The sequence below is a fragment of the Tupaia chinensis genome, unplaced genomic scaffold, assembly GCF_000334495.1.
Source record: "Tupaia chinensis unplaced genomic scaffold, TupChi_1.0 Scaffold139935_1, whole genome shotgun sequence".
Classification (NCBI taxonomy): domain Eukaryota; kingdom Metazoa; phylum Chordata; class Mammalia; order Scandentia; family Tupaiidae; genus Tupaia; species Tupaia belangeri.
This window is the reverse complement of record NW_006199814.1, coordinates 947,015-973,708: the sequence shown is the minus strand read 5'-3', so window position 1 is coordinate 973,708 and position 26,694 is coordinate 947,015. Positions and strand designations below refer to the sequence as shown.

The following is a 26,694-nucleotide window of genomic DNA, read 5'->3' as shown; positions in this document are numbered from 1 at the left end:
ACTTGGAGCCCCTGCCTGTGTCACCAAGCGTACCCACCCCTCCCAACCAGCACAAACCACCAATTATACATGGGTAATTGATCTGAACAGACAGCTTTCAAAGGAAAATACACAAATGGCAAAAATATGTATGAAAAAATGTTCAGCATCTCTTATGAGGGAAAGGCAAATCAAAACGCAATGAGACCTAACCCTCATCGGAATGGCTCTGACCAAACAAACAAACAAACCCCAAAAAGCAAAGAATAACAAGTGCTGACAAGGTTGCAGAGAAAGGGGAACCCTTGTACCTTGCCGGTGGCAATGTAAACTGTTACTGCAAGTATGGAAAACAGTATAAAGATTCCCCAAATACAGTATAAAGATTCCCCACTGTATAACCCAGTCATCTCCTCTTGAGTATTTAACCAAAGCACAGGAAATCATTCTGTTGTACATCCATGTTTATTATTGCAGTATTCACAATAGCCGAGACATGGGAGTAACCTAAGTGCCCAAGAAACAAGGAGTGGATTAAGAAAGCATGGCGCATATACACGATGATTACTACTCAGCCACAGAGAACAGCATTGTAGTATCACTTGACAGAGTGGATGGACCTAGAAGACATAGTGCCAACCAAAATAAGCCAGCCTATACAAGACAAATACTGTGCATATGTCCCTGCTTAACATATACCACATGTTTGCACTTTGTGGTGAAACTGAAGGACTTAGTGGCATGAAAGTAGAAAGAGAGTAATGTATATACCAAAAGCTCAAGAGAATTGAGAGTCAAGGGTTGGGGTAAATTTAGGAAAACAGGATTAACAGACACAAGAATGCTTGCAAACAAGTGGAATACATTATGGAATGGTATATCACAGCAGAGTGAAAAATGTCATTGACAATTCAATATATACTTCCGAGAAAAAATACGCTAGTAGATCTATTATTAAATGTGTACAACACCCCTTATAAGAGATGCTGAACATTTTTCATACATATTTTAGCCATTTGTGTGTTTTCCTTTGAAAGCTGTCTGTTCAGATAAATTACCCATGTATAATTGGTGGTTTGTGCTGGTTGGGAGGAGTGGGTACTCTCGGTGACACAGGCAGGGGCTCCAAGTTATGTTAAGCTCTTTTCTGGTGACAGGTGATGTTCTAGAAGTTTAATGTTAAATAAGATAAATACGTCTATGTCCTTGATATGACTATCACACACTGTATATATGGCTTTAAAAGCCATACCGTATCCCATAAAGATGTACAATGATTATGTGTAAACCAGAAATTGCAATATTTTTTGTAAAATAAAAAAAGTAAAAGCATAAAAAAGAAAACTATAAAAGAAAAACAAGTAAACAACATGAACCAGTAGTTCCTAAAAGAATACAAACTAGAGGAGATAAACAAGAAAAAACTATGGCCTTTCTTCTTCTTTGTTCTCTTTTTCCCTCTTTTTTCTAACTTACTAAGAGAATTTCTCAGTTTCATGAGTCAGATGTTCTCAAAGACTACTGGAGTAGAAAGTGCCACGACCATTCTGGAAAGTCATTTGGCAACATGAATTGAGACTTTAAAATGCTTGTAGTTTTTGACACATTAATATCACTTCTTTTTTTCAAAAATAATTATTTAATTTTATTTATTACCATTATTACCATTATTATTATTTTTTAAATTTGCTGTAGGGCACACAAACTCACCAGAGAGAGATGGGATGGGTGGTAGGAGAGTTAGAAATCAAACCACCAGGCCTGGGTCTCAAACTATGGTCAGCGATGTGGGAGTCCAACACCTTCACCACCATGCCACCTGCTGGCTCCAATATCACTTCTAAGAATCCATTCTAGAGAAAATATATGCCATAAAAGCATGTACAAGGATAGTCGCTGTCATTTATAGTATTATTAAAATCATCAAAAAATTTGGATACCTAAATTTCCAATAACAGAAGTTGTTACATAGATAACACAAATTCTTCAAGAGAGATTATTATTATGCAGTCATAAAAATTGTGTTTTCATGCCAGGTGCACATGCATGCATGCCCAAAGTCCCAAGAGGAGAATGGAGGAGAAAGGATTGTGGTGTGACCATCCCCCCAAGGGGGGGTGATTTCTCACTTTCTGTCTCTCTGTCTCTCCAGCAAGTGCACATGCCCTATAGCAAATGTGTTTTCAAAGAACATTAAATGACATTAGAATTTGTTCACATTATAATTTTTAATAAAGAAAAATGAATGTTGCCTAACAAAGACTCACAGAAAGGAACCAGATCTGCCAACGTCCTTGTTTAGATCATTAGATAGTGCTGCCTGTTTTGGCATGAAATATCTGGCAGTGGATTTTATCTTGACACATAGTAAGATAAACGAACAAGAGACAGACTAGAACAAACATCAGACTCTGCAGACATCATCCTTCATTGCTAATGATAGCCTTAAGGGAGAGTCATAGTCATGTAGCTTGAGGTTTTGTGTGGTAATAAAATGGCCCAGTAATCCACCACCAACCCCTTCACTTTCAGCTCAGGAGGAAGTCATTGCGGGGCTGTGTCGCTAGACTGAGGCTGTGGTTTGGGGCAGTCCTTTGCTGTCAGATCCCTGAAGGCTCTCTGCCCCTAGCCAGACAGCCTTGGAGCAGGCACGGGGTAGCCATTTCAAAAGCGATAGTGAGCATTACAAACCTGAGCAGCAAATCTAAAATGTGGGCACTTTTTTGCCTTTTTTTTTCTGGATATATTGCCAGTTACTCAAAAGAAAGGCATGTCAAAAAAAAAAAAAAAAAAAAAAAGAATACAAACTTTGGTATCAGGAAGAACAGTTCAAATCAAGGTTCAGCCGCCTGGTAGCTCATGTTTTTGGGCAAGTCATTTAACCTCCATAGGCCTGCTTCATTCTCCTAAAATGGAATGCAATTCCAATTTTGCAGAACTGTGGTAAGGATCAAATGATTTAAAAAGAAAAAACCAGGGCCCGATATATAATAGCACTCAATAGACAGTAAATATTAGGTCTTCTCTCCAGTGTGTGTTGGTTCATTTGAGACAAGTATTTAGAAGTATGGCCTGACCAGATTGTTTTTGATCCCCATACCAGTATTATTGGACGTTGTGCAAATGATGATCTGAATTATATTGAAGGTGACATTTTTGCAAATCACTTTCTATATTTGCTTACTGAAGAGTCATGTTAAATCTTTTTGTGTTTTAGTCTCTACATCTGTTTGTTTGCATAATTTTATGCTAACAGCCATTCCTAAGAAAAATTTAGCTTGTCTAGGGCATCAGTAGCAATGTTGTATGTGCTGACTTTTCTTTTTTTCTTTTGGTAAGGAGTGGGACTAAAGAGGAATGATTTTTAAGCTTTTTTCTATGTTTATAAGAATGTTATTGGAAAACAATCATGAAAAGCAAAGCCCATTTTTTTTTTTTAAGTTTAGTAATGTGATTGTTGGCCTCCCCGTGGTTACACTTACTGGAAAGATATTGTACAACTGGTCAGAGGTACCTTCTGAGTTCGTGGTACAGGGTTTCTTGGTGTGAGGCTAACCGAATCATTCAGACCAGGACTATAGCTTTGTTAACCTCAGGTTTTAACCGACTGCTGATTTACCTGGAAGACAGCTGCCTGGGTTCTAATGATCTTGGCAGTGGGCAGTTATGAATTAAAAATAGGCAAATTTCTTTTCTTTATTTTGCGTTACAGATAACTGAATCATTCACAGTGAAGGAGGACAATGTCTGAAAATGATGTGTGATCATAAGAGTAGATATTAAAGAGAAAAACATGCCATAAACAGTGACTGTAAGCATTTATATTAAGGGTGGCAGGGGAGTCTCTGGAATTTAGATGCATCTTTTTAAATATTTTTTTCGGGTTTTTGCCTTAGGGCACATGTGTTCACCAGAGGGAGAGAAAGAGATGGAGAGAGGAAAAGTGAGAAATTACCCCCAGGTAGGATATCCATTTCACAATCTCTTCTCCTGCATTCCCCTCTCAGGACTTTGAGTAGGTATGCACACCGCCCAGTGTGATGTTCGAGCTTCCATGTCCAAGAATTGAACTGTAGTCGGCCATGTTGGGAATCTAGCACCTTAACCACCATGCCACATGCTGGCCTTTTATAGTTTTTCTTTATTTTGCGTTACAGATAACTGAATCATTCACAGTGAAGGAGGACAATGTCTGAAAATGATGTGTGATCATAAGAGTAGATATTAAAGAGAAAAACATGCCATAAACAGTGACTGTAAGCATTTATATTAAGGGTGGCAGGGGAGTCTCTGGAATTTAGATGCATCTTTTTAAATATTTTTTTCGGGTTTTTGCCTTAGGGCACATGTGTTCACCAGAGGGAGAGAAAGAGATGGAGAGAGGAAAAGTGAGAAATTACCCCCAGGTAGGATATCCATTTCACAATCTCTTCTCCTGCATTCCCCTCTCAGGACTTTGAGTAGGTATGCACACCGCCCAGTGTGATGTTCGAGCTTCCATGTCCAAGAATTGAACTGTAGTCGGCCATGTTGGGAATCTAGCACCTTAACCACCATGCCACATGCTGGCCTTTTATAGTTTTTTTTTTTTTTTTTTCTTTTTAACTGGCTTACCAATATTTGAAAGTGTCAGTGCTCCAGTTCCCATTGATTGTCACCTGTAGACATGTAAAGCCAGGCGCAGTTGTGACTTACACTGATAGTTCACTGCCAGCCTGGGGAGATAATTTAGGTGCTCTGGAGTAGTAACTAGTCATTTGGTACAAACGCAAAGCCAAATGTAGGCATTGGAATTGAAAATAATGATGCCAAAGGCTTATTTTAGACACCAGGCAGTTGGAGAAACTAGATACTAAACTGCTGGCCTGTCTAGTGGTTTCCCCAGTGACTTCTTATCTCTGGGTGATGCCCCTCACCTAGAAGGAGACAGCTTCCACACAGCTGCTGCAGGGCAGCTTTCTCCTCCAAAGGGAAGTGGAGCGGACATTGCATTTCCTCGTACTCGTGGCCTTCAATCACTTGTAGTTTGACTTAGGACCCGTCTCATCAGCATTCCCCTGGACTGTTACCTAATATGTCACATTGTCAGGAGCCGCATCCTGCTGATTTTCTCTCTGAACATCTGATACACCAACTCCCCACCCTAGAGTATCAGAGGAGCGCCCCTCCGCGGTAATCCCTGAACTGCACCTTTTCCACACAGCTCCCCTGCTACCAGACACATCTCAGACACGTCTCTGTTCAGTATCTTCTCACTGCCTGGTCCTTAGAGCCCACTTGTCTGAGACCGGCATTTGAGCCAGCGTTCTCGCCACTGCTGCTCCTGGTCCACCCTGCTCTCCCGCCCACTTCCTTTGTGTGTGCTGGAATATCTCCTGGAGTCCTTTCTCTCTCTTTTGTCCTCTCCAATCTCATGTTCAAAGTTTATCTTCCTTTCACAGCTAGCATGATTCCTCCACCTTCTCTGATCCTCTAGCTGTAAGTGCTATTTACTCGGGCTACACTTGATCTGTACCCCTCTTCTCACGTCTCATGTTTTGTCTCGTGTTATTTGAGTGAGTGTTTTTCTGTTCCCTTCTCAAGGGAAGGGTTAGTTTCGTTAGCATCTTATTACTCATACCCAGTGTCTAGTGCAGCGTCTTCTACTCTTTATATGTTAAGTACACTCAGATAACCCTGAGTCTGTGAATGTTTTAGGATCTAGATGCTTATTCACTTACTCTTTTACTATTCTTCTGACCTCTGAGCCCACTTTCCTGGTTATTTCCATGCATCTTAGATGGAGCCATTATCTGTCCAAACAGTGGATTGCCACCGGGCTCTGAACCCTTCTGTCGGGCACTTGTCTCTGCTCAGCATGTTTCGTGAATGGCTGCGTTTCACTTTGCAGCCTGAATCTTCCTCAACCTAACTATTAAGGTTTCTATATTTTTCTATATAACTTCTAGTAAAGGAGGAGTGAATGAGAGTTCAGCACAATACCAGAATGTTCTTTCATACCACTCACTAAGCCATCTTAGCAGAGTGTGTACCACAGCTCACTGCAGGGACATCTTACCTGTCAAGAACTCAGTCATCTGGGACCAGCAGTTGGCATTATGGCTATGTCACTGGACTCCCATGTAGTCGCAGTTCGCGTCCTGGACCCGGTGGCTTAAACTCATGCCGGGCACGTGTGCGTGCCTGCCCAAGATCCCAAGAGGAGAATGGAAGAGAAGGGATTGCAGCGTGGCCATCCCCCCTGCGGGGTGATTTCTTGCTTTCTGTCTCTGTCTCTCTCTGTCTTTCTGGAGAGGGCATGCACCCTATAGTGAAAACTTCTCAAAAAAACAAAAAAGAACTCAGCCCTTCATTTCAACTCCCCAGACCATCATGGGCTAGGTAAGAAAGGCCAGTGGGTATGGCACGTGCAGAATGACCAAGAAGAGACCTTAATTTTACTTTCTGCTGCAACTCTTTGATGTTTATATAATTCCAGGGCACATCCTGGGAACTCTCTACTCAGCAGCCTTCTCAGAGGAATAGTCTTTGATGCACTTTCTGTCCCCCAGGTCAGGCTGAGACTGAGTTAGAAGTGGGAACAGCAGATGGTGTAGCAGTTTTGTCGCTAGGCTCCCACATGGCCACCCGTGGTTCGAGTCCCAGACCCAGTAGCTTGAAATTCACGCTGAGCATGTGTGCATGCGTGCCCAAGATCCTGAGGAGAGTGGAGGAGAAGGGATTGTGATGTGGCCATTCCCCTGGGGGGTAATTTATCCCTCTCAATGTCTCTGTCTCTCTCCAGCCAGTGCATGTATCCTAAGGCAAAAACCTCTGATAAGAAAGAAAGAAAAAAGAAACAAAGTACCAGCTCTGTGTCCTCAGAGCAACACTGAGGAGTATAATTGCCTGTTAATTCATCTCTGCCTCTGCTTTTCCCACAAAACCTAGAGTTCCTTGAAGAGAAGTGTGTGCCTATACTGTGTCTTTGTGTCCCTAGCATTTGACTCAGCGCCTGGCACACACTAAAGACAAGTGTGCACTGAATGAGCTCAGCGGGTTACCTGTCTTTGAGGTCACAGCAGACTTTTTCATAGCACATTAAGGAGGGAAAGCAGCTGCAGTGGTGCAGCAGCAGTGCAACATTTGGTGAGGCAGGAACCACGTGGAAATTGAAGTTCAGTTCCCAGGTGGGTCTGTACACACCAGGCACGTGCACACCTCTGATCCTGGCTGACTGAAAGGCTGAGCTAGGGAGGAGGCGGATGGATTGTGGTATGACCCTGTTGAAGGCACTTGTGTTTCTCTTTCTCCTGCTCTTTTTCTCTCTAGAAATAAGCTAACACCACCCAAAAGGACGGGCTGGTGGTGGAGGTGGTAGAAAGCAGCTCGAAGCAGGCACACAGCAACGACAAATGATAACTAACATCTGACAGCATATCAGGTGACAAACAATTGTGTGAAAAAGACTGAAAAACACTTGTGTGGGGGATCTCTTAGTTTTGAAGGGAAATAACTTAGAGTACCTCTGCAGTTCCTGAAAATATTTCAGTAGGCCAGCCCAGGACTGTAGTTTGTAATGTTCATTTTGATTAATTAGCTTCCAATTGAGATATGCTCAGGGAATTCCACTTAAGGGTACAGTCATGAATGTAATGCATTTGGGAAGTATTTCCTTGTAAAACTGTTTTTTTGTTTGTTTGTTTTTTGGAGAGGTTTATGCTATAGGGCACATGCACTTGTCAGACAGAGAGTGAGACATAGAGACAGAAAGTGAGAAATCACCCCCAGGGGGGATGGTCACGCCACAGTCCCTTCTCCTCCATTCTCCTCTCGGGATCTTGGGCATGCACGCACACGTGCCCGGCATGAGTTTTAAGTCACCGGGTCCGGGACGCGAACCGCGGTCGACTACGTGGGAATCCAATGACATAGCCATTACGCTAACTGCTGGTTCCCTAAAACTGGTTTAAAAAGGAAAAGTCTCTCTGGTGTTTAATAAGATAAATCCTCAGCGGTAGCAAATGACTAATGTCTGAGGGTTCTGCATAGCCAGTCTTGCTACATGAGGTTAATATATCTGGGGCCACCTCCATTTATCAGCAAGTAGTAGTCATTGAGTTTAATGTGCACCTCACACTCTACAGGGACACTGGGGATGAAACCTACACACACACACACACACACACACACACACACACAGACACACACACACACACACACACACACACACACACACACACCAAAAGACAAGACCGCAGCCATCAGAAATTTTAGTTTTGTCAGAAGTATATTTCCTTATGAAGTTTATTATCAGAAGTCCTAGGGAATGGTGATTAAATCTTTCTTGGGGCCAGCAGATGGTGTAAGGGTTACGTCACTGGACTCCCAAATGGCCAACCATAGTTTGAGACTTGGATTTGGAAATCATGCCAGATACATGTGCATGTGTGCAGAAGGTCCCAGGAGGAAAATGGAGAAGAGATTGCAGTATGGCCAATCCCTCTGGGGGATGATTTCTCACTTTTCCTCTCACAGTCTCTGTCTTTCTCTCTGGTGAGTACACACACCCTAAGGCAAAAACCTCTGAAAAAAAAAAGAATTTCTTATTTAGAACTCTGCCCCTGTGTAGTCATTCAGCATTCATTAAACAGTACCTCTGTGGACCAGGCTCTGGGCTGGGTGCTAGAGGACTGAGATGCAATGTGAGTGCTTACAGGCTTGAAGTGAACAAAGCACCTTGTCTTAGAAAGGTTTCTAGCTCTCTGTTGCATACCTATGGGGAAGGTTTTCCTTCCTGTAGAGACACATATTTATTTTATTTCTTCCTGATGCTAAATAGTTTATGAGAAACAGAATCATATAAAATTGTCTTCACCCCTCAATTAAAATGTATTTTAAAGACTCAAAATAGGATAAGACTTATACAGACCTTGCTCCTGTTTTTAATCTAGTGGAGATCCTCATTATTATCTGCTTGTAAATAAAAGGGAGCAGATACCTTGACATCTTGCTTCACTTGTCCTTGAGGGTTATTAGGGCTTTGAATAGTCCTTCATGATGACAGGGAAGGTTGACAGATGGCTTCCCTCTGGCCAGGGAGAAGGAGCCATGAGGACTGAACCCTGCGTTCGTACTAACACAGTTTGCTTTAATATAGTTTCCCAGATCATATCTGAGAAAAGAAAGAAATAATGCACTAGGCCCCGCTTCTCAGCAGATCAGTGGAGCCAGATGCTGGTAGAAACAATATATTTGTAAAGTTGCCAAGGCAACATCAAGTGTAGAGGGAAGAGTAGACAGCATGATTTATGAGGATTTCTGGCCATAAGAACAAGTCTAAAAATAGACTTCCATGTCTTTTTTTCACAAGGATAAAAGGATTTATCAAGGGAATTGTGATCCATACAAGCTTGAGTCCTTATCAGAACCCAAGACGACCAGGGTAAAGGGCAAGGAGAGGGGCCACAAAAGCAACAAATGAGGAAGAAAATTGCTCATATTGTATTTTTAACCCTTGATTGAACTGAAACATGCAAATATCGTATATTTAAAATATGTCTAGAGGGGGAGAGGGAGGGGCTCAGGGAAGAAATACTTAACAGACCTAAAAATATAAAGTTCTCTGTTGAAAATGATATCTATGGTATTATCATTGATTTGATTGTCACCTATTCTTGGGTTATCTGGAAAATCATGATACATTTTGCATAAGAAAACATAGAAAAATATTTTTGAGAGGTTTTCGCTGTAGGGCACATATGTTTGCCAGAAAGACAGAGAGAGACAGAGAGACAGAAAGTGAGAAATCACCCCCCAGGGGGATGGCCACGCCGCAATCCCTTCTCCTCCATTCTCCTCTTGGGATCTTGGGCATGAACGCACACACACCCAGCGTGAGTTTAAGCCACCAAGTCTGGGACTGGAACGGCAGTCAGCTACGTGGGAGTCAAGCAACGTAGCCAGTATGCCATCTGCTGGTCCCATAGAAAAATATATTTAGAAAAGACTTTCCTGACATACTTTAAGAAACTACATTGTGTGCTATAGAACAAGAAATCATAAAAATTTAAAAAAATGCATAGATTTCAAAATTTTTGTACCAATAAAATACAATTAAACACATTTAGGGGAAAAAAGTTTACTGGGATAGAAATGAATTGTTTTATTTTTACACTGAAAAAAGCTTCTCTTGGCATCGACTTTACTACAATTACATGTCAGCATGTGGAATAACTCTTTAAGTAAGAAAGAAAGCACAGTCATAGTAGCAGAAGATTCATATTTTTTATTTGTTATTATAATTTTAATTTTGTTTATATTTTTTGTCATGGGGTGTATGCACTTGCTGGCGAGAGACAAAGAGACAGAGACAGGGAAAGTGAGAAATCAGCCCTGCAGCCCTCCCCCAGGAGGATGGGCATTCCACAGTCATTTTTCCTCTGTTCTCCTCTTGGGATTTTGAGCACACATGTACTTGTAGCCTCCATGATTTTCAAGCTGTTGGGTCTGGGACTCAAACTGTGGAGGCGTTTTATTTTTTTATTTTAAAATTTTTTTTTGGAGAGATTTTTTGCTATAGGCACGTGTGCTCACCAGAAAGCCAGAGAGAGACAGAAAGCGAGAAATCACTCCCCGGGGGGGATGGCCACGCCGCAATCCCTTCTCCATTCTCATCTCGGGATCTTGGGCATGCACGCACATGTGCCCGCGTGAGTTTAAGCTACCGGGTCCAGGCCTTGAAGCTGTTACAGGTTTGATATATCTTACAGGACCAACAGTTAGCGTAATGGCTATGTCGCTGGACTCCCATGTAGTCGACTGTGGTTTGCGTCCCAGACCTGGTGGCTTAAAACTCACGCCGGGCACTTGTGCGTGCGTGCCCAAGATCCCGAGAGGGGAATGGAGGAGAAGGGATTGCGGCGTGGCCATCCCCCCTGGGGGGTGATTTCTCACTTTCTGTCTCTCTGTCTGTCTGGCAAGTGCACACACCCTATAGCGAAAGCCCCTCCAAAAAAAAAAAAAAAAAAAAGAGTTGATGTATTGATGTATCTTAGGACCTTTTCTGGGCATACTTCAGTTAGCCAGCATTATCAGATGTGCATGTTGATTTTCACTTTCACGAATTACTATATTGAGGATGGTATCAGTTTTAAATTACTGTATAACAGATTACCATAAACATAGCCGCTTAAAACACCACACAGACTAAGAGTCTCCCAGAACTACGATCAGGGTGCAGACCAGGCTGGGGTCTGATCCTGCAAGTTCGGCTAGGGAACAGTCTGCCTCTAAACTTCCTTAGGCTGTTGGTAGAAATCATTTCTGTAGATCTGGGGAATTCAGTTTCTCACAGGCTGTTGTCGAGGCTGCTTGCAAATCCTTGCTACGTGAATTTCTCAGCATGGCCACTGAATTCATGAAGCTAGCAAGGAAAATCTCTACCACGTCTGCTACCAAGATGAATCTTGCAAAGCTGTTTGTCGGAAGCAAGTTCTGTGTACCACCTGTACCACCCACACTCGAAGCGAGGGGTTACATAAAGGTATGATCTTGCCAGGGGAGCGAGGATCCCTGGCGTCACCTTAGAGTTTGTCTATTACAGAGTCATTTGAGGAAAAGGGCCAATTCTTCAATTTTAAAAGCTGTACAATCTGGGACCAGCAGTTAGCGTAATGGCTATGTCGCTCAACTCCCATGTAGTCGACCGCAGTTCGAGTCCTGGACCCGGTTGCTTAAACTCATGCTGAGCGCATGTGTGTGCGTGCCCAGGATCCCGAAAGGAGAATGGAGGAGAAGGGATTGCAGCATGGCCATCCCACCTGGGGGGTGATTTCTCACTTTCTATCTCTCGGTCTCCGTCTTTCTGGTGAGGGCACACGCCCTATAGCAAAAACCTCTCCAAAAAAAAAGCTTTACAATCTGGACACGTGTTCAAAATTTGCAAGTGTACAAGCTGAGCTATTAGAATTTCCATTTTTTGTTCTCTTGTCATTTGGTAAATGAGGAAGGGCAAAAGTGAAGTTTCAATTTTACTTAATGAGAGCTGACAGGAAGGAAGAGGTTAGCAAGGTTAAATGGTAAATGAAATAAGAGAATATCCCACATGGAGAAGTAGAAATGATGGTTTAAACTATTCCAGTGTGTTTCCTGAAAATGCTTTGGAGGTCTGAGAAAACAGTTTGAGACTAGTTTCCTGCTGGACTATTTAATATGTTCTCTGTAGACAGACTGGGTGTACTTCAGTCACTAAATCAGAAATGTTGCTTTGCATGAAAATGGACAATTTCCTAGTCTACCCTTACAGATTAGGTTTTGTGGCCTTGAATTTTTATCCCTTGCAATTAAAACCTTTGCAAACCAGCACACTTGGGTTATGGTTTGGGTTTTAATGTGGCTTATGTTCAAGGTGACTTGAGAAAAACGAATGCACAGGATTGCAGGTGGTTCCCACGTGGCTTGTGGCTGAAGCAATCATTCCTACAGTGTTTGCTAAGGCAGCAATCAGATCTGATTTAGGATCACTGGTAGACTTCAGGGACTCAGTCATTTCTTTGCCTTCTAAAATGTCTGCCTTCGATTTACACTCCAGTTTAACTCCACCCCAAGCATCTAGGGTCCAATTAAAAGGACTTTTTTAGTAACCAACTCTTGTTTAGCAGGGCATCCGTGTTTAGTAAATGACAGAGCAGGTGATTTACTGGGCTGTAGTCTGTAGCACAGGGCTTGGTACATAGTGATGTGACACCTAATACTACTGCTGTTAATTTCACATTCAGTGCGGTCCCCTCTGCTTTCTGTAACCATAGTAACAAAAGATGTGAAATCACAAAGCAAGAATGAACTAAACGTAAACACAATCGAAATGCAATTATGTTAGGTGCTTTATACTATCACCTTTAGTGCTTGAGACAATCACACAAGATACATACCATTATTCTTATTTATAGATACTGAAACAGCCTAATTTTGCTAGAGGGCACACCCACCATAAAGAGACAGAGAGACAGAGAGTACCCCCCATGGGCAATGGCTACACTATAATCTTTTCTCCTCTATCTCTCCATCCTGTTGGGATTTGGGGCACACATGCACACGTGCCTGGCATGTTTCTCTAGCCTCTGGGACTCCACCTGGAGAGTCAGGCAGGAGGGATCTGGCTCTCTTAACCTATGGACTATGGGTCTGGCCTGGAAATACTTCTAATTCAGGCAAATCTTTTCTTTTTACTTTTAGAACTAGATTTCACTGAATACTGCTCAGGTTGTTCCCAGAAACCTGCTGAAAAGTACAAGGACACTTCAAAAAGTTCATGGAAAATAAAGTACACGTTTATTTTGGAACCAACATTTTAAAAATGTACAGATAATTTTTTTCATAATTTAAATTTTCCAAGAACTTTTTGAGGACCCCCCCCCCTCGTGAGTGGCACAGATATGAATGCTTAAAATTACAAACTAAACCAAACAAAATACTCTGTTGGGTGACACCTTTTTTTTTTTTTTTTTAAATAATGGGTAATGTAATGTCATTCATAGTCTGAAGAGGGGAACTTTGAGAATTTTAGACACCTCAGAATCAGAGTGGCAGTTGTGTGTGAAGTTTGTTTTTTTGATTCCCCCCCCCCCCTTTTTTTTTTTCTTAATAAAGCTGCTTCCTTTCACTGACAGACTATTATATGGGAAGACAAATCACTATGCTTTTGTCTTTTTAATTGGCCAGGCAAAGTCTCCTCAACTCAACTGTACCCCCATCTTTTCTTACAGCCCTAGGCTAGTTACTGTTGCCTTGCCTTTCTCTGTTGCAGTGAAGAGTCCTCCTTAGTTCAAGCCACGAATATTGACTGAACACACTGTGTTAGTTCAGTGTGTCGTGATTGCAAATGACAGACCAGAAATCTAATTCTTTTCAGAGTGAATGCAGGAGGAAGAGGGCTTATTGAGAGGAGGATCAGGTAACCACGAAGAGTGGAATCAGAGCACCCTTCCACATCTTAGTCTGATTGGAGAGACTGTGACTCACGTACCTTCTGGAATGCTTACATTGGGAATGCCCGGCTCTTTCCCAAGCAACTTAAAACAAATCCAATTTGCTCAGTTTGCCCCCTCCAACCCTCTCCTGCCCCCTTTGGTCTGAGTAAATGCTGCTTAGTTTTTGGGACTGACTTTAAATGTCCCCTTTTCCTAGACATCCCCTCTGATGCCCCCAAGCTGGGTAGCATCCCTTGTATAGGTTTTCCTAACATCCTATGCCTAGGACCTATGTACTTATCAAACTTTGTAGTGTGTGGGAGGCTGCGCACCAGCGAGTCTGCCGAGGTTTCTCAGAGAGCAAACAATTACCATGATTGGTTCCCTTCCAAAAACCTGACCTTCGAAACCTTGCTCTGATTGGCCACTAGAATCCCTCAAATTTACATATCCGGCACCTCATGATTGGTCCAAAAGCAACCAATCACGGCCCACCGTTTACAACCCACCAGAGTGTATATAACCACAATGCCTGGCCCACAGTAGCCAGACAACGACGACCAGGAAGACAACAACTGAAGAGCCTGAAGAGCTGAAACACCGCGCGGTCTCCAGACGACCCTGAAGATCCTGAAGAGCTGACACTGCATCGTCTCCAGACAACCTGGGAGACCCTGAAGAGCTGTAACACTACATCATCTCCGGACGACCCTGAAGAGCTGTGACACTGTGTCGTCTCCGTGCTGCTCACAGTAGACGACGCGACCCTTAAGAGCTGTGACACTGCGTCGTCTCTGTGCTGTACCGTGCTGCCCACAATAAACGGACGACACTGTCGTCTCCGTGTTGTAACACTATGCCGCTTGTCCTGGCTCTCACTCCTTCACTCAGGAAACCTGTTCAGCTGTCCCCCCGGGTCAGGACAGTAGTGGTTTCTTATTTATGTGTGTGTTTCCCAACTGCTCTGTGGGTTTCCAGAGGGTGGAAACTGTGATTCATCCTCTCATTCTTTATTCATAATCTCATTCATAAACAGAGAAACCTCTTTGTTGCATGAATGAACATCTCCATTCATTTTGGTGCTATCACTTTGGTTTCTGAGTTGAGCTCAGGACAGATGCCTTTCCCCCCAATGATGTCAACATCCTACTTTTTAAAATTTAATTTAATTTTTTAGTTTTTGCTACGACATGTGCACTCATTGGAGAGAGATGGGGGAGGGCAGTGGGAGTAATGGTCATGCCATAATCCTCTTGGGACTTTTTGACCACGCATACATATGTACCTGGCCTGTTTTTTCAAGGTACTGGGTCCAAGATTTGAACTACTCAGCCAGCCCCAGTTGACCACCCATACCTTTGGCTTGCCAAGCATCCTACTTTCACAGACCTTCCTTCTAAAACCAGACTGATTGTTATTCCCTAAAGAAATGTGGATATCCTCACAAAAAAGTTAATTAAGTTTGTAGTTTTGATAAGAATAAAAAGTTCTGAGCAGTATCTAGATATAAATGATGACTTTAAAATATATTTATGAAATATATAAGCAAACCTTAATGAGCAAGCAGACTAACTATATCGTTGATATGAATAGACTGGTGGGGGTTGGTCAGTAAGGTGCCTGACAGTGAACATTCATTTTTAGTGTCCCCCCCCCACCCATTGAATCCAGTTATTTTATTTAATTTTAATTTTTTTTTTTTATTGAGAGGTTTTTGCTATAGGGCACGTGCACTTGCCTGAAAGAGAGAGACAGAGAGGCAGAAGCAAGAAATCATCCCCCGGGAGGATGGCCAGCCGCAATCCCTTCTCCTCCATTCTCCTCTTGGGATCTTGGGCACACACACACACACACACACACACACACACATACACCCTGAGTTTAAGCCACCAGGTCTGGGACTTGAACCGTGGTCAACTACATGGGAGTCCAGTGACATAGCCATTAAGCTATATGCTGGTCCCGAATCCAGTTATTTTAAACATCAGTCTAACTACCTTCTAAGTAAGTTGGAAAAAAATTTACTGTTATATGCTAAGTTTTTCAATTAGTCCTTCTGAGGACATATTAATGCTAATACCATTAGTATTATGATTTCCAATAACCACTTAATATATTTACTATAATGACCATCTTTATAATTATATACTATCGTACTGCTTGTTGGGTTATCAAGGTCACTGTTGTACAGGTCCCACAAAATATATGGAAAGAACCCCTTCTCCTTTTGACAGTTTTATAACCAGCTTTGATTGAACGCTTCAGTGGTTATGAATCCAAGAAGCTCATTCACAGCAACAGTTCTGAGTAGTATAAACTAAAAAGTTGCTCTTTTAAATTGTACATAGCCTTTTTCTTTCAGGATGAATAATTTGACACCTAGTATCTGAGCATATGTAATGACCAACCATTTAAAAAAGATTTTGCTCTAGTCATCAGAAGCCAATGGTCTCACGAGGAGGAAAGACGAAAGAGTCGGATTTACTGGCTTACTCATGCATTCCTTCCTCTTCTCCTTGTCTCTTTTTTCTTCCAGTGAGCATGTTTTTGAACACGTTAACCCCGAAGTTCTACGTGGCCCTGACAGGCACCTCCTCACTAATATCAGGGCTTATTTTGGTAAGTGGTGTAATCCTCATTTGAAAACCTATGATTCTATGCATGTTGGTGTCTGCATTCCGTGTGCAGTGCTTCTATTGCCTAGATATAGATGTCCAGTGGGGACATTTATAGATGCTTTTCACTGTTCCTATTAAATGTTTCTAAAATGTTCGAAAAAAATACTGAGGGTCGTAGATTACTTTTAGTGAAGAGAAAAGTGGATATAAATACGATGGAAAATAGGGAAGATACAATTCTGCATTAAATGCTAGTATCTTAAATACTATAAAGTGAAATGTAGCTCAGTTCAACTGTCAAAATGGATTATTTGATATAATCAAGGTCGGTAGGAATATAGCTCAGTTTCTTTCAATGTTGTGACATAAATTGTGACAGTTCTAAGCTTTTCCCTCCTTCATCTTCTTTTCTCTCCGAGTTACATTTATTCCTTTATTCCTTCCTTTGGAAACAATCCCAAACAGGCAAAAGACAGGGTGATCGTGACCTGATGGCCCCATAACTTTGTGTTCTGTCATAGCTGTCCATGTGCTGCACTGTGACACCTCCAGTATCAATAGCTCATGTTAATGACCTCATGCAGAGACCACCTAAACTCGGGGACTTCTCAGTGCAATTAAATAACCTTTAAGAAGAGAAAGATTTTAGAAAGCTATTTTCCCCTGGACACATAATCCTGTGATTACTAATTATGATAGAAACAGGCACAACGAAAATATTAATTATTTTTTTAAAGAGGTTTTTGCTATAGGGCACATGCACTCGCCAGAGAGACAGAGAGACAGAGAGATAGAAAGCAAACCCCCCTCTCCACCCCCAGGGGATGGCCACATCTCAATCCCTTCTCCTCTAGTCACCTCTCAGGATTTGGAGCATGCACACACACATGTCCAGCCTGAGTTTTAAGCCACCAGGTCAGGGACTTACTTGAACCACAGTCAACAATGTGATAGTCCAGTGATGTAACTTTATGCCACCTGCTGGTTTCTATTAGAGTTAGTATAAAGTAAAATAGAATGTAAATAGAAAAACAGACAAGTTTGGGGGGATAAAGGCACAAATTTGTGAAGTGAAGAGCATAGATAGACCTAGAATGATGGAGAATTTCAGAAGCTTGAGCTTGTAAAGAGAGTAAAAAGGTGGAGAAATGTAAGCAAGACAGAAACTTGCAGACAGATAAAAGATGGTGGTTCTGTGGGGAACATCTTTTTGTGATCAGAATGCATCCAGGTTCATTTTGCCCTCTTGTAGCACATGGGCTGCTGAACTCAAGGGATGAGATGTTGGAAACTGATGTCAAGCTAGAATGTGAAGAATACTAGGAGGAGCCATTCTGAGGTGGTTACCTAAGTGAAAACTCAAAAGCCCAGGGCTGACTGGGGGCCTTGTAGCATGGTGTTTAAGCCCTTTACATTGGAAGCTGAATTCTACATGGCTGACATGGTTTGAATGCTTATCCTGATGGCTTGAAAAACATGCCAGGCATGTTTGTACGCATGACCCAAATCCCGACAGGATGGAGAAATGGAAGGAAAAAAGACTGTAGAATAATTATGCCCTGTTGTACATATGTGCTTGCACTTTCCCTCTCTCTCTCTGTCATTGGATGGAGAGTGCATGTACACTCTGTCAATTAAAGAAAAGAAGAGAAGGGGAGAGGGATATAGAGAGGGCAGAAGAGAAGAAAAGGAGAGAGGAGGGGACGGGAGGTGAGGGGAAGGGAGGGAAGGAGAGGAGAAGAGAGAGAGAAGAGAAGAGAAGAGAAGAGAAGAGAAGAGAAGAGAAGAGAAGAGAAGGAAGAGAAAGGGGAGAAGAGAAGAGAAAGGAGAAGAGAAAGAAGAAAAGAGAGAAAGGAGAAGAGAAGAGAAGAGAAGAGAGAAGGGAAGGGAAGGAAGGGAAGGGAAGGAAGGGAAGGGAAGAGAAGGGAAGGGAAGGGAAAGGAGGAGAGGAGAGGAAGAGAAGAGAAGAGAAGAGAAGAGAAGAGAAGAGAAGAGAAGAGAAGAGAAGAGGGAGAAAGGAGAAGAAAAGAGAAGAGAGAAGGGAAGGGAAGGGAGGGAAGGGAAGGGAGGAGAGGAGAGGAGAAGAGAAGAGAAGGGAAGAGAAAAGAAGAGGGAGAAAGGAGAAGAGGGAGAAAGGAGAAGAGAAGAGGAGAGAAGGGAAGGGAAGGGAAGGAAGGGAAGGAAGGGAAGGGAGGAGAGGAGAGGAGAAGAGAAGAGAAGAGAAGAGAAGAGAAGAGAAGAGAAGAGAAGAGAAGAGAAGAGAAGAGAAGAGAAGAGAAGAGAAGAGAAGAGAAGAGAAGAGAAGAGAAGAGAAGAGAAGAGAAGAGAAGAGAAGAGAAGAGAAGAGAAGAGAAGAGGAGAGGGAGAAAGGAGAAGAGAAGAGGGAGAAAGGAGAAGAGAAGAGAAGAGAAGAGAAGAGAAGAGAAGAGAAGAGAAGAGAAGAGAAGAGAAGAGAAGAGAAGACAAGCCTAGTGTTGGCTTCAAAGACCAACCCAGATTGAGGGAGAACATGTTAAAACTCCTCCTTAAAAGGGATGAAATAAAGTATGTGCAATAATTTGTACCATGTTGCCTCTTAAATACTGATCTGCATGCTCTTGTGTGTGTCTGAAATGTTCCCTGTTCTGCAGAGACATGAGAAATAAGGACACTATAGGGAGTTGTTTATAAAACCATAAAGTTTGTCATTAATTTATTTCATACAAGGACCATTTTATTCTGAGGATGTGTCCCTTGTACTTTATAATGTTAACATTTATTTCTGAACTGATGGTGATAGTGGTTAGTGGGTGCTATTTTATTGCTACTTTAGCAAACCCAAAGTGATCTTCGAATGCAGTGGAGGGTAGGAGAGATTCTAATAGAATGTAAAATCTGGAAGTCTGGGAACCACTGGCCCGAGAGACCAGCAACCTCAGTAACTGTCTTCTGCCAGATCTGTAGGGGAGCAACAGAAATTGTCAGACAGAGAAAAAGGAAACACAGATATCTGAGTCTGACCTAGAGCAGTGAATGGAGAATGAAAACATTTTAGATGATCCTTGAAAAACTCTCCAACCTAAGGGATCCAGGGCAGAGGAAAGCAGTCCAAGGGAGGGTTTGGTGGGAAAAGCTGGCCGAAACTGTGTTGCTGGAAAACCACAGAACAGGGGGATGAATGTTGAGGGTGTGCGAAGGACTCGCTCACTCCTTTCTCACTTTCTTGGTTAAACAGAAAATGTTCATTAGGGGCAATATGCTTCCTATTTGGAGTTAGATAAGAAACTATTAATATATCGAGAGTGACAGGATATCCAGAATATGACAAGGCGTAGATAGGAGATGAAGGGAGAAAAGAATGGAAAAGGAGAAAGGGAGATCATTTCAGTGAGACTGGTGATGCAAGAGAAAACAGTGGGAAGAGTCAGGGATTTTTATGACATTCTAGGACATTAGGGCCATTCAACCTAAGCTCTTTAGTTTTTAGGAAAAAAAAGAGAGAGAGAGAGAGAGAGAGAGAGAGAGAGGTTAACTGAGACTTCCAATGGGAAAAAAAGGAGGTGTTTTGTTTAAGCTCATGTGGTTTGTTTGTGGCAAAGCTGAGAACCTGTGTCTTCAGGTTCCTACGTTAATGTTCTTAGGTGGACTAAAGAAAATTCAGATTTAGAAAACGCTTGCACATACTTGATAAATTTGTAGTTAGTATGTGTTGAAATGTGGCATAGATGAAGGGACTTCAAAAAGTTGATGAGAGAACCAGCAGTTAGTGTAATGGCTATGTCGCTGGACTCCCACATAGTTGACCGCGGTTCGCGTCCTGGACCTGGTGGCTTAAAACTCACGCCGGACACGTGTGCGTGCGTGCCCAAGATCCTGAGAGGAGAATGGAGGAGAAGGGATTGCGGCGTGACCATCCCCGCTGGGGGGTGATGTCTCTTTTTCTCTCTATGTCTCTCTCTGTTTGGCGAGCACACACACCCTCTAGCGCAAACCTCTCCAAAAAAAAAAAAGTTGATGAGAAAAATGGAATTAAAATACAACTTTATTTTGGTGCAAAGATAAATGACATGTGTAGTTTTTTTTCATAATACACATTTTTCATGAAATTATGAATGATATATCATGTATTATGTCTTTTTTTTTTTTTGAGAGGTTTTTGTTATAAGACGTGTGGCCTCGCAGAGAGACAGAAAGCGAGAAATCACCCCCTGGAAGGATGGCCACGCTGCAGTCCCTTCTCCTCCATTCTCCTCTCAGAATCTTGGGGACACATGCACATGTGCCCTGTGTGAGTTTAAGCCACCAGGTCTGGGACTCAAACTACCGTCGACTATGTGGGAGTCCAGTGACATAACCATTACACCAACTGCTGGTCCTGAATTATGTCTTTTTTATTTTGAGAGGTTTTTGCTATAGGGTGCGTGCGCTCACCAGACAGGCAGAGAGACAGAAAGACAAAAAGCGAGAAATCGCCCCCCAGGGGGCATGACCACGCCGCAGTCCCTTCTCCTCCATTCTCCTCTCGGGGACTTGGGCACGCACGTACACAAGCCTGGCGTGAGTTTAAGCCACTGGGTCCGGGACACAAACCGCGGTCGACTACATGGGGGTCCAGCGACATAGCCATTATGCTAACTGCTAGTCCCACTGAATTTTATGGCTTTTTAAAGACATTCCCCCCTTTGTATTTTGGAGAAGAGATAAAAGATATTACAAGTCTCCACCAATTATGATTTAAATTTTAAATAATATTTTTATATTTTATTTCAAAAACATCTTTGAAAATTTTTTTTATTAAAATTTATTTTTAGGAAGTGAACTTTTAGAAATAATTTCATACTGATACTAGTAGTTCACTCTGATGCCTAAAGGCAGGTTTTTGCTTGTACACTCCTCTTTCCTCCTTCCAGGGATGTTCACTTTAAGAATGTTACATACTGGGGCCAGCAGATGGCAATGTGATACAGTGCTGGACTCCCATATGGCTAACTACGGTTCCAGTCCCAGACCCAGTGGTTTGAAAATCACCCCAATTGCGTGTCCACACATGTCCATGCATACCCAAGATCCTGGGAGGAGAATGGAGGAGAAGCAATTGCAGCAAATCACCCTGGGGGTGATTTCTCACTTTCCCTCTCACTGTCTCTGTCTCTCTCATTCCAGCAAGCACACATGTCCCTAAGGCAAAAATCTCTCTAAAAAAAAAAAAAGAATGATACCTACTTGGGCCAGCCCCATGGCCTAGTGGCTAAGGGAACCAGGTCCTACACTGCAGACCAAGTAGTTCGATTCCTGGATCAGGCGGCTTGAGGAACATGACAGGCTTGTGTGTGTGTCCTTGCCAAAATCCCAACAGGAGGGAGAATTGGAAGAGAAAGGATTTCTGTGTGACCATGTCTCAAGGGGAGTGCTTTCTCTCTTTCTTTCTCTCTCTCTCTGGTTAAGCGCACATGCTCTCTGGCAAATTAAAAAAAAAAAAAAAGTTATGGACTTAAGCAGATGTTTACTGTGTGCCAGGCATCGATCTAAAGCACTTCCAGTGTCAACGCACTGCACTTTTCACAATACAAAGAGGCAATTGCTGGTATTGTTTCCATTTTACTTACACAAAAGCTGGACAGCTACAGTAGTCAAGGCTGTACCCACCTTAGATCACACAGCTAGCGAAGGGAAGCAGGGTTAGAATCCAGGCAGCCTCGCTTCAACCACTCCTTTCACCTCCTCTCCGGTAAGCACTCTGCCATTTTTCTAGCCTGCTAAACAAATGACAGGCCTGGATCTTGCTCTCACAGCATCAGAGTGTGGGTTCACAGGCTGCACGTTAGTTACCACAGTGTGAGTTATTGCCTTTCACTTGGGTAAACTAGTCCCAGTGGTCATTTCTGTTCTAACTCAGGGATGGCGAAGTCCCGTCAGAGACAGAGGGATTTCCCTAGACCGCGGTGGATCAGGGCTGGCGAGGCTGTTCCCGGTGTGGAGTGCAGCTGAAGCGGCTGATCCCTGCACAAGGCCTTGTAGAGGATGCTGCTGACTGGTGGGGAACTGGGCAGAGGAAAGCCTCTCATGTAGGAAGGTTTTCAAAGCTTTCTCAAAAATGCTGTTCTCTGCCGAGGACCAAGTTGGGAATAGCTTTAGACAGCCTTAGGCTCCTGCGGTGGAGATTGTTGACCCTGGTATTGTCTAGCCTTTGGGCACCCGGCTTTGCTAGCCCTTGACATGAACCCGGGGTGAGGTTTCTATTCAGCCATTCCTCTTCTCTGCAGAGTGCATTTCAGGGAGAGTACTGAGGTAGAGGATCAGGTGCCTTAGAAAATTTGAGCTGCCAGCGTAACTTAGCAGTTTGTTTCCTGGCACCAGGGAGACAGTTACCTCACTGCTCTCCCCTGAGCCATGTTCTGAGAACCTGAGCATTCAAAGGACAGAGCTTCCCTGGGGGAAATTGGTTATTTGGGGGCCTCAGAATGCCTATGACGAGACAAAGTACCATGTAATTTGATGTCTTTGGTAAAGAAAGACAAAAATAAAACAACCTCGCCCCCCCCGATATTCCTGTTAAGAGAAAGTTGATTTGCAGGACCAGCAGTTGGCATAATGGCTATGTCGCAGGACTCCCAGGTAGTCAACTGCAGTTCGAGTCCCAGACCGGGTGGCTTAAACTCACACCAGGTGCATGTGCGTGCATGCCCAAGAGCCCGAGAGGAGAATGGAGGAGAAAGGATTGTGTCATGGCCATCCCCCCACAGGGTGATTTTTCACTTTCTGTCTCTCTGTCTCTCTCTGTCTTTATAGCAAAACCTCTCTCTCTCAAAAAAAAAAAAGTTGATTTGCTGAACAAGTGTACATAAAAGTAGAAGTCTGGCAAATGCTGCTGCCTTTAAACACTACCATGTTTAAAAATCATGGCAGACGGTAAGAGGGAGGGAATCAAAGGGGGAAAAATAGAAGTAAAACATATAAGAAATAAGAAGTGGAAAATTATTTGTTGACGATAACATGTATGGTAATATCTTTAGTTAAGCCAATATACCGTGTATTCTGGATGGAAAACCTCATTTTGTATGCTGCAATGATATACAGAGAATGAATATAAAATAAATACATTAAAAATTTAAAAAGAGTAAGACTGTGTTTTATTAGCTGGTGCTGATAGTTCTTAATTCCACCCTTTGAAAACCAGCAATGCTTCTACCTCTCTCTCTCCTCCCTGTCGGTTTCTGTGTGCTCGTACTCCTCCGGACAGCTCTCTGGCTTTACTGCAAGCTGCTCCTCTGTCCGCTTGGCTCAAGCCTTCCCATCCGAGTCCAATTCTAGACACAGGATCTGCACCTGTCACCCCAGTCCCAACCTGCCGTGTTTGGTTTTCATCTGCTATAAGGATGCGTGCAGTCTGTTTAAATAGCCTCTTCAGGCAATATTTATTTTAATAAAGACAATTTCTGGGGTTTGTTTTTGCTTTTGAGAACTGTCTGGTGGATATGTAGAGAAAGGTATCCTTGTGATTTTTTTCTACATGTTGATAGAATGAAGAAAATGCTGTATGCAATATTGACATTTACCATAGATCCCTGTACCCCTATTATGTATATATACATGCCCTCGTGCCTACATTTTCACACATATATGAAACAGAGAGGTATAAAGGCATAATTTAAAAACTCAGATTCAAGAACAAAATGAATAGAGAGGGGGGGGAAATTAGAATGGTAAATATAAGGATTCGTTCATGGATTGGCTGTAAAACAAGTATGTTTGAGGGGAAGTGGTAGAAGAGACAATGACTGGGTAGGGGTTGGTTATAACAAAAACTCCATTTATTGAGATCCCACTCTACACTGACTACTGTAGTAAGCACTTTGTTTATGTTATTTTGTTTAATTCTCAGTGGAAGAAGCCAGTACCTTTATGCTGCTAATTATAAACCAACACAAAGGTTAAATAAGTTAGCTAAGGTTATATAGCAAATAAATGATGAATTTGGGATCTGGATCTTTCTGACCATGTTCTCCTTTCCATCTTGTTCAGAAGCAAGAGTGTGAAGCTCAAAGATGACTATGATTCCTTTCATCACGTTCATTCTTTTAAAGAACTTGACCTGCACTGTAGATAACATTTTAGTTAATAGGCATCTGGACCACACGAATGGTGGTGATTCTGAAGGCAAAAGTGAAAAAGGAGTCGGAATCCTGATTAGAGAGGCTTTAGGGGTGTAGAAAGCAGCATATACTTATCAGGCTGTGGCAATTATGAAGCAACTTGTCTCTTGGCTCTAGAATAAAGAATGAAAGAGATGCTGCCAGGGCCAGATGGCAACAGAGCCTGCAGACAATGGGAGGAAACTGAGGCCCATGCAGCCTTCTCAGATTACAGTTGTTGGGTTCACCATGAACATGAATGATCTGCAGGAGACCAAGTGCCGGGAGAGTCAATAGATGCCTGTCAGTGTCTGATTGTAGAGATGAGTGTTTGGAGGGGTCAGATTATTAGTCATTGAAGAAATGAAGAAGGAAAATGAGCTAATGGCAGATAAAGGGACACAGCTTACTTTTTCACTCTTTCAGTTTACATTTGAGCACAAATTAGAAAGGCTCCCAAGTTATGGAATTACAGGACTGGGGCAAGAACTCTCAGAAGCCAACCAATGTATTAATAAATCAGTAAAGAGCTAAGGGCTATGCATCCGGAGAACTTACGACTTGCCCAGACGCCCTTACTAGGTAAGAGTGGAGTGAAGACTAGAGTTTATTTAGCACTGCTTCGCCACAGCACTGTCTACCTCTCCCAAAGGTGTTGCCTGGGAAATTGGGTAGCAGCAAGTGTAGCAGTTACTATGTTCATCTTAATAGACCTACTGAAGTGGTCCAGGAGGATAAGAAAGAGAAGGGGAAGAAAGAAAGAGAAGAAAAAGAAGAAAAGAAAGGAGAGAAGATTGCAACTTTTTCTGGAGGAGATAGTCTTTTCTTTTTCCAGCTGACCATGGATTACACTGGATTTGGTCGGTCTGGAACATGGACCAATACTGGGACCACCAGGTGGTGTAGTGGTTACATTGCTGGACTCCCATGTAGTTGACCGTGATTCAAGTCCCAGATCTAGCAGCTTAAACTCATATCAGGCTCAGGTATGTGTATGCCCAAGATCCCAAGAAGAGAATAGAGAAGGGATTGCAGCATGGCATTCTCTCTGGGGGAGTGATTTCTTGCTTTTTGTTTTTCTGTCTCTCTGGCGAGCACACGTGGCCAATAACAAACATCTCTCTCTGGAAAAACAAAACAAAACAAAACAAAAACATGGATATACTTCCACAGTTTCTAAAATGGGAGCATTACAGAAACAGGGACCAGAGCTGTCTTTTAGTGTACTACTCTGAACCTGGCACCTACAATGCCTGAGTAAATACGTGTGGAAAAAAAAAAAATGTTGAATGCCCAGAAGATCCTGTGAGTGAGTGAATTAGCTGACTGCATCCGAATTATCCAGGTTGCTTGTTGAAAATGATGGACCCTCTAGAAGAGGAACCTCGAGGGTAGCTGCAACTTCAGTGTGAGCTGGCAGACCTTGGGACAAATGACATTGGCTGTCTTCTCCCAGTTCTTTGTGGTCTATGACTTTACCCCAGGAGAATCAACTTCCATTTAGGCCACAGTAATTCGCCATTTAATGGAAAATCCATCCTGTGAACTTACAGACTCCGAGGATCATTGGGTATTGACTTTGAAGGGAGACTAGTATTCGGACTTCTCTCTTTTCTTAAAGTCTTGGCAGCAGGTGGCTAGGAAAGAATGTCTAAGGACATGAATGTCATTTCTTCATATGGCCCTCACGAGGGCTTAGAAGAACAGGTGGCTGAGGAGAGACCGGCTGAGATCTAGGAAGCAGGATGCTAACACCCCTCAGTAGCTATTTAGCATTTGTAAACAACACATACAGAATCTAAGAGTTAACAAACAAAATTGAAGAAGTTGTATTTGACATGAGGAATTGGTAGAAACTTTGAAAGGGTCTTTGAGTGTAGAGAAAAAGATGGACTCGAGAACTCAAAGAGGAAATTTAAAAGGTTATAGATCTTACTATAACACATGTTAACTATCTTAGTATTTCTAATTTAAGCCCAGGTGATCCCTTTTAGCCACTGCTCCCCCAAAACAAAACTGTTCACCACCATATATATA

At 42.6% G+C, this 26,694-nt stretch overlaps 1 protein-coding gene across 8 annotated transcripts in view; it reads left to right on the top strand.

Moving 5' to 3' along the window:
- ST7 (suppression of tumorigenicity 7) overlaps window positions 1-26,694 on the top strand; it is a 240,519-nt gene that overhangs the window by 91,965 nt on the left and 121,860 nt on the right. For 7 of the 8 annotated variants that reach the window (XM_006162373.3, XM_006162372.3, XM_014593213.2 and 4 more), the window contains exon 2: window positions 16,465-16,547. In XM_006162373.3, coding sequence (XP_006162435.1) covers window positions 16,470-16,547 — 78 coding nt within the window. In that variant the 5' untranslated portion in view covers window positions 16,465-16,469. Of the gene's footprint in view, window positions 1-7,382; window positions 7,403-16,464; window positions 16,548-26,694 lie in introns of those variants that run through there. The other variant, XM_006162374.3, reaches the window with a different exon arrangement.